Source organism: Ipomoea triloba, chromosome 14 (assembly GCF_003576645.1).
Source record: "Ipomoea triloba cultivar NCNSP0323 chromosome 14, ASM357664v1".
Lineage (NCBI taxonomy): Eukaryota > Viridiplantae > Streptophyta > Magnoliopsida > Solanales > Convolvulaceae > Ipomoea > Ipomoea triloba.
In genome coordinates, this window is record NC_044929.1 from 19,043,267 (window position 1) to 19,051,214 (window position 7,948).

General features: G+C 33.8%; 1 protein-coding gene across 2 annotated transcripts in view; it reads right to left on the reverse strand.

Annotated features, from left to right (window-relative positions):
* LOC116004205 (serine/threonine-protein phosphatase 6 regulatory subunit 3-like) overlaps positions 1-7,586 on the reverse strand; it is a 9,842-nt gene extending 2,256 nt beyond the window's left edge. For both annotated transcript variants that reach the window (XM_031244162.1, XM_031244161.1), the window contains exons 1-16: positions 7,225-7,586; positions 6,523-6,626; positions 6,330-6,416; positions 6,134-6,209; positions 5,962-6,036; positions 5,818-5,871; positions 5,385-5,444; positions 5,130-5,246; positions 3,205-3,299; positions 2,918-3,123; positions 2,175-2,272; positions 1,688-1,791; positions 1,396-1,561; positions 1,112-1,234; positions 503-585; positions 81-222 (exon numbers count right to left, since the gene is read on the reverse strand). In XM_031244162.1, the coding sequence (XP_031100022.1) occupies positions 81-222; positions 503-585; positions 1,112-1,234; positions 1,396-1,561; positions 1,688-1,791; positions 2,175-2,272; positions 2,918-3,123; positions 3,205-3,299; positions 5,130-5,246; positions 5,385-5,444; positions 5,818-5,871; positions 5,962-6,036; positions 6,134-6,209; positions 6,330-6,416; positions 6,523-6,626; positions 7,225-7,263 (1,629 nt within the window). In that variant the 5' untranslated portion in view covers positions 7,264-7,586. The remainder of the gene's footprint in view (positions 1-80; positions 223-502; positions 586-1,111; positions 1,235-1,395; positions 1,562-1,687; positions 1,792-2,174; positions 2,273-2,917; positions 3,124-3,204; positions 3,300-5,129; positions 5,247-5,384; positions 5,445-5,817; positions 5,872-5,961; positions 6,037-6,133; positions 6,210-6,329; positions 6,417-6,522; positions 6,627-7,224) is intronic.
* Positions 7,587-7,948: the final 362 nt, after the last annotated feature.

Consider the following 7,948-nt stretch of genomic DNA (forward strand, 5'->3'; position numbering starts at 1 on the left):
GGGGGGGGGGGGGGGGGGGGGGGGGGGGGATACTGGATAGTAGTGTCTAATGGCAAAACATTTCAGGTTAAACCCATTACCTCCTCAGCATCATCATTATCATATATGGTGTATCTGAATGCTTGGCTCAAATTATTAGCTAAAGCAGCTACATCATAATCTCTGTCGTGAACATCTTCCTCATCACTGTCTCTTGTCCGGTCCTGCAAGGCAGTAGGACGGCTGCAAAGAGCAAAATGATAAGGAACAAAATTTACCAGAATGTGAAGTACAACACAATTCTTTGAAAAGAAAACATAATTCCTTAATCAGCAAAAAATTAGTCACTTGATCTTGGAGCTCTAATAAAATAGCTTTTATTCCAACAATCAAACCCAATCTTTTTCTTCTGAAAGCATAATAATTTCAAGAATTTAACATCATTAAAAAGCTTTTCTAGACAGCAGTAGCCTACTCATAAAACATCTTGATGGTATAAGCATTTGGAAAAAGAGAAACATACCCACATGCCCATCGATAGACATTCTCAGTCTTATTACGATCTTGTAATACCGTAGCATGCCACTCACTCCATTCAGTAACCTTCTGGAGAAACCAAAAGGCATTGCACGAGCTAGTGAGCAGTTATAAACTTATACAGTATGAAACAAAATGTTATTCAACAGAAAACTAATAGAATTGTGTCATAGATTCAGCACTTCAGCCAAAAGCAGTAAATATATAAGCCAAAAGCAGGTAATGCCATTGCATGAAAAAAAAAACTTTAACCAAACATAGATAAAATTTGCTTCTAAAAAGATCACATACTAGGCATTCAAAGATGACCAGAAAACTAAAAAAGCCAAGCATTCACATAGAAAGGCAAGAGATATAAGTTTGGATCTCCATCCTCAGAGTGCAGTAGTAAATAGTCACATGTAAAATAAATGTAACCTACAAACCCACTTTACATTCAATTTCTTTCTTAAGTCAGAATTTACAAGCCAAGAAACACATAAGACTTCACTAAAGGTTTAGCAACTCCAAAAACTTAATCCAAGGTATTCCGAACACAGCTATTTGCATAAATGCATAGAAATACAAGAAAATGGCATTTTATGAAACATCACACCTCAAGATGTGCCCGGACCCGACTATCATTGTTTCCCAGCTGAACAAGTTTATTAGATATGCGTGTTAGGTGCCCTATGTTTCCCATCCGAGGTGCTTTTTTTCCAGCAGCAGGAATAGTTGCCTGGATAAAATAAAATATAACTATCAGAAGAAAATAATCTCATACAACTAGACAACATGAGTTCACACATTGGAAGAGTTTGCAAATTCATGTTCTTCACTGAGAACTGTACCAGAAGAGGATAAAAGCACAAAAGGGTCAAGCACTTCAGGTGTATTTACCTGATTAACATCACTGGAAAGAGTTGGTTGTTTATCGGTCTGAAGCATTTTTCCAACCAAATTACACTCTTGGAAAAGATGGTCAATAATGACAGAATTTTTGCTTTCCAGGCATGTGTAGATTATACTCTCAACATAATGATGCAAAGCATTATTATATGGGTACCTGTATCAGTTAAATTAACATATCAATAATATATAAAATCTATAGCAACCAACTATCTAAGTACAGAATTATATTACTTTATCCCATGTTTTCAGATTCAGGACCATATAAGCATAAACATCTTACTCAAAAAAGAGATCCAGGATTCTCAGAATTGTCCCTGAACTGATCAGTTCTGTCTCTGCTACTTCGTTGGCAGTTTTCAGTAGAACCGAAATGAATTCCACAGTCTAAAAGAAGCAGAAGACCAGGATTAGGATTACAAAAATGAATAGATAACAAAATAACTAATTACAATAGCATTCAAAGCAAAACAAATGGTAAATGCTACATATTATTTGCCTAAGATATTCACATTTTTAAATTGTCTTTACAAGGAAAGAAATTCACCCTAACACAAAAAGAAAACAAACCCACAAGTCCACAACACAAATATTTAAAAGGCATAACTCATACCCATTTTATTTATTTAAAAAACTTTAGACATGATTCAAGCTATAAGCAGAAAATAATAATAATAATAATAATAATAATACAGCTCAAATTAGTTTGAGACGTTGAACAAGACAGAATAAGTGGCAAGCTTCGTTTATGACTTTCAATAAACACTAACCTTTAAGCGATGCTTCCCAAGAGGAGGTCTCAATTCACCATATGTTGTAGGCAGAATCTTCTCATCAGATGACACATTTAACAGCATCAGCAAGGCACCTTTGTCATAATATTTGTAATCATAGTGATTGTGTTACAGTCAGGAACAGAAAGGATGGGGCTTCCACAAGAAAGCGCAAATAATACATAGTATGATACAGAATGTTAATATTCATTATCTTCTATTCTTCCATTATACTTGGATATGCGAAGATTCCTGCTGAAGTACTTCGCATATTCATGCCCAAAAGCAATTTAAAGCAACTAAGAAAACCACAAAAAACTCCTAACCGACCAGAATATCCTTACATAGCATCAAAATAATCCGAAACTGCAAGAATGCATCCTGGTGATTACTTGTATTAGAATGATGTAAAACTCAACTATAATAAATGTTATAGTAAACAAAATCTAATTTAAGATTATATAAAAATATTGCATAAGCAACGAACGTATGTCTATATCCCCATAAAGCTTTAACTTTTCATATACATACATTTTTTTATAAGTACTCCATATATACATATATACATACATTTTTTTTATTTTTTGATAAGGACTCCATATATACATAGATACATGTATAGGGAGAGTAGGAGAGGCAAGTTTCAATTTTACATTTGTGACTTAAGGATGGAAATTCACAACTATGGCACTCAAATTTTTTGCATAAAAAGAACTTTGCATATTTTATTTCATACTCACCAAGCTTAGGCAGCATTGCACCAATAGTGTCAGAATCCACATGCATAGGAGCCTCATACATGTGTTGGCTACGGAAGGCATACATCATGGATGATGGAATTGATCTTTTTGGGTCCAACAATGAAATACAGACAGACAATGAATGGACAAGGGCAGACTTTGAATGCGCATCTTCAAGTGCATGATCAAATATTCTTGCAACAAAACTGAAAACGAGATTTTCAGACTATGAATTTTACTTTCAGTAGAAAATACACAAAGGGGAAATCTTGAGAAAGTCTGAAAACCTTGAGCTAGATAACTTAGTAGCAAGAGGAGATGGTGAATTTCTGGTGATTGTGCAGAGTGTTTCTGCAGCATTAGCCTGTACTTCAGGAGAACACTGAAAAATATCAAAAAGAAAATGCAGTATTAGATTTGTCTGAGATCTCATCATCAAGAAAGTAAGCACTTCATGTGGATTGCATCATGAATTTTCCAATAGAAGAGAACTTAGCATTAAGCTGATGGTCTAAGATGACCAAAAAGGTGTACCACTATCTAAAAGGCACCATGTAGTTTAAACTTCGAAAGTAGGTTAAAAGGAACATCTTGACAAAAACCAGTAACTACTAACTACAAAACATGCATCAACAACAAAAGTATTGTGAATGAGACAATGAGTACAAAGATTATGAGGAACCATTCCAGATGACAGATTCAACTGCATCACGCATCAGCACAAAGTAACTACAGTTCAACCAGCTCTTGGAATTTGACTTTTTTCATCCAACCTCAATTATTCACAACACTTCTTGACAGTTATTGACGAAACAATATATGCTACTCCAGAGCAATAGGGCACTACTTTGCTTTAAAGCAAATGTGCATATCAAAGCATTACTTTTTTCACACGAAGTGACGCAAAGTGGCAAAAATTCAAATGCATAAATTAAATCACTCAAGAAACAACAAATCAATTACTCCATCTCTCCCATTTTACTTGCCTTATTTATTATTCAATGGTCAAACCAACTCTTTCTTCTTTGCTTATTTTCTTTGGTATTTTTAATTATTTTTAATTTATTAGCTTTTGGTGTTTATAGTATTTTTAATGTAGTTTCTAACTATATAAATTTTATATATTAATACTAAACTCAACATTATGAAAAATTAAATTGTAAATAAATTCAATCAAACTTCATTAACAGAACCAAACACATAAGATGGGACAAAGGAAGTAATATACTTACTAAGAATCATTCTTAATCATCCATAATCCTTAACTCATTTATTAAGAATTTATCTTAATTATCTGTAATCTGAACTCTGTATTTGCAATCTATAATTTACAAACATTGATCAATGAATTGAGATAAGTTACCACTTAATAAAGATATATATTATATATTCATTATATATATATATAAATTGGATCAAGATAATTTGTGTATTGTTGAAGAGTTCTAGATTAACTGAATGATTATATATAACTATTAAGCATTTAACTCAATAACTATTAAGCATTTAAGTCCCTTGAGAATTGAGAAGGTTTGGATTGTTTTATTGTTGGAGAGTTCTAGAAGTTTATAACTTTCCAAAGATTAATTCTCTCTGATGACTTGTAGAGTTCTTCTCAAAACTCTCTAGAACTCTGCCAAGTGATATTCAACACTCCCCTTCCCGCTGGGACCCAGTGAAAAATAGAAACAAATGATGAAACATGACATACCTGATAAACAGAAGAAAAGATGGTCTATGGGTTATGGGTCTTTGATGAGGAGGCAGAAATCGGTAAGTCTTTGAATCATAAAATATTTTTAAACCCAAATTTTATGTTCACTGTGCTTAAGAGAGAAGCAAGAGAATCCCTCACTTTGTGCATCACTCAAGGGAGAGAAAAACACTCTCTTTCTGCAGTTTCCTAAAAATCATCACTTTGACATACTAGATTGATGAGGAATCATTCTGGTTGCTTTTAGTGACGAAGCACTCGCTTTTAACAAGTCTGATTATAATTAAAAGAATATATGTCTCTGTGTTAGATGGATTAGATTACAAATTTTCAAATTCAACCTGCTATTAGAAAGTAACCCACCAAACCAGGTTTAAAAATGTGTGATTCAGGCAAGTTACCAAAAAGGGTCTAAAAATTTCTGGGTTTATACATTATCTACCAATCAACCAGGCAAAACAACCGCATAGAGTTCAGAACAACAATATGTGCACTTACAGAAGGGCTTAGTTTATCCACAATCATTTCTAATAAATTGCTATCAGCCAACCATTGCAAGACATCTGTAGAGTTGGGATAGCTATGATCATCAGCACCTACAAGACGCACCAAAACCTGTAAAGAAGATCTTATTAGCACAAAGGACCATGCTTTCAAACAGGGCACTTAAATTCAACTAATATTCAAATATTCAATATCTATCTTAAAATAGAATCATCACACTCAGCTGCTAAATATCAAGCCCATACAAACCTCCATGATGGAAGTAATACCAATCAAATCAACCATATGTGCAAAAACATCATGATGGGCCTGCAACACAGTGAAAAAAGAGTAGGAATCAGTTATCAGAGAGGTCAAGGCATGAACAAAGCACTAATGGACCTAATGGTCAAACACCTATAGCACAACTTAAATCAATTTTCAGAAATGAGGAATTTAAAGTGTAATCAAATTGTGGCTTCATTAAAATTACTAGTGCTTCTATCAAAGTCAACAATAACCAATTCAAAGAAAATTAAAAACTAGTAAATAAAACACAAAAACATGAAAGTACCAGATAAATGAATCATTAATATTGGAGCAGCTCCATATTTGAAATGCAGAGTACACAAGACACACAAAAAACTCAGTTTACCGTCAAGAAAATTGCAATGCTTTAGGCATGCCCAGCATTAGTACCCACCTTTACATAATTCATAAGCGGAATAGTCTTCCGCAGCATTAGACATATCACAACCTGAAAGGCAGCAGAGACAACTTAAAGCAACTTGCTTTAACCAATAACAGATTTACAAACAAATACTGGCATAAATAAATCAATTTATACCTTGCTAAAATATCCAGCCAGCAATGCACTATGAGGACGGCTTGATTCCAGAAAGGAAAAGAGTAAATTCATTAACTGCAAAAATTGCATTAATTAATAGTTGAGATATCAGATTAATATAATTCCAGGTACAACATTCAAGTGCTACAATAGAACCATGTTGGTAGTGTACCTCTTCCTCCTCAACCAGAGTTTTAAGGATAACATCAATTTCACACGTGAATATCTCACAGGCAATGAATGGAAACCTAAAATGTAAAACAAAAAACCCTCATTAGAAACAAAATTCAGGATGTACAAACAAAATTTCCTTATACTTCTTTAAATATAATAAAAACACAGCATTAAGTTTTTTTCTTGAAACATACTTGAATGTCCGTTTGCTATCCGCATGGTCAAGAGGTTCATCAACAATATAGTGCAGCAGATGTTCGACCTGGGTTCTCTCTCTCAAACTGGAAAACATAAAAATAAATAAATAATGTCTCTAGAAAGTCCAAGATTAGGTAAAATAAATAAATCAATCAACTTCTCATGAAACATATCTTAAAACTTGCTTACAAATTTATGAGGCGACCATTCAAGGCTTTGCATTCTTGGATTATCTCCTCTTCATCAAGAAGCTCTTCCAATGTGAAATTTTCCTTGTCCAATATGGCTTCGATCTAGGGATCCAGAAACCAAAATATATATATAACAATGGAACAAATTTAGGAACAAAAGCATTGACTGAAGAAGACTACAATTCTTATGCTAGCAAACATGGGGCTATTAAACTCTATAACTTAAAAGCAAAGACTAGCTAATACAAAATGAATATAGTAAAGAAAGGCTCCATTGGTTCTGGGACTTAAAATTCAACATTTCAACATGCTTTAGTAATGCCCGGGATAGGGTAAATTTAAATCATAGAAATGAAAGTGGATATGCATAAGTTGTAACTGCAGCTCAAAATCATCAAAAACTGTCTGGTGCAGCAAATGCGACGCTATGAAGTGCTTAGGCTAACCGCTAACGCCAGTCTCAATGTAACATAACTACAACTGTACTCTGCCAGCTCAAATACCTCCAATTCAATTCAATAAGATACATTCTTAGCTATAAAAGCGATTCCTAACACCAATTGCTCGGAATACAACACCCTCCAATACAAACAAATAAATACAACTTCAAATACAGAAATTCTCTCTTTGACTCCTCCCAATTGCATTGAATTACGAGGATTGCAGCATTGCAGACGCAGAGACGGATCCACTCACTTACCGGCGAAGAAGCCGAGAGAGGTGGGAGCTTCCAAAACATATCTCCGGACTACGGATACAAGGCAACGTGACACGTATATCGCGCGAGAGGGCAAGCAGAAACCAAAATCCGAATATAAGAGCAGATCTGTAAACCCTAAAACTGAATCTCGGTTATGAGAGCTCGAGATTCGAGATGGAGATGCGTATGCATATAAGGAGACAGCAAAAAACCCTAAGTATGGATAAGAAGAAGATCAACAGAAAGGGATGCCGTAAAGATCGAAGCTTTAGAGAGAGAGAATCCGGGGAGGGAGAGAGTCTTCATAAAATGGCAGCGGAGGAACAGAGGGCGTTGTTTGTTGATGGGGAAAATGAAGTGAATGGCGCAAAAGTACAAAATTGTTGTTCGTAATTTACAAACCCAAAATTTAAATCTAAATCTAATCTAATCTAATCTAATCTAATCTAATAATAATAATAATCTATCTATCTATACTATTAATAAAAACAAAATTCTTCATTTTAACTTCCTAATAAAATATATATTCTTCCTTACTTTTCTATTCGTAATACAATTCTAGATTAAAATTACTAATCGTTACTTTCCTATTCGTAATACAATTTTAATTAAAATTACTAATCGTAATAATACAGTACATATATATCCTGCAACATAATTTATCTATCTATCTATCAATTAATAAAAACAAAATCTTCCATTTTAACTTTCTGCCTAAAACACT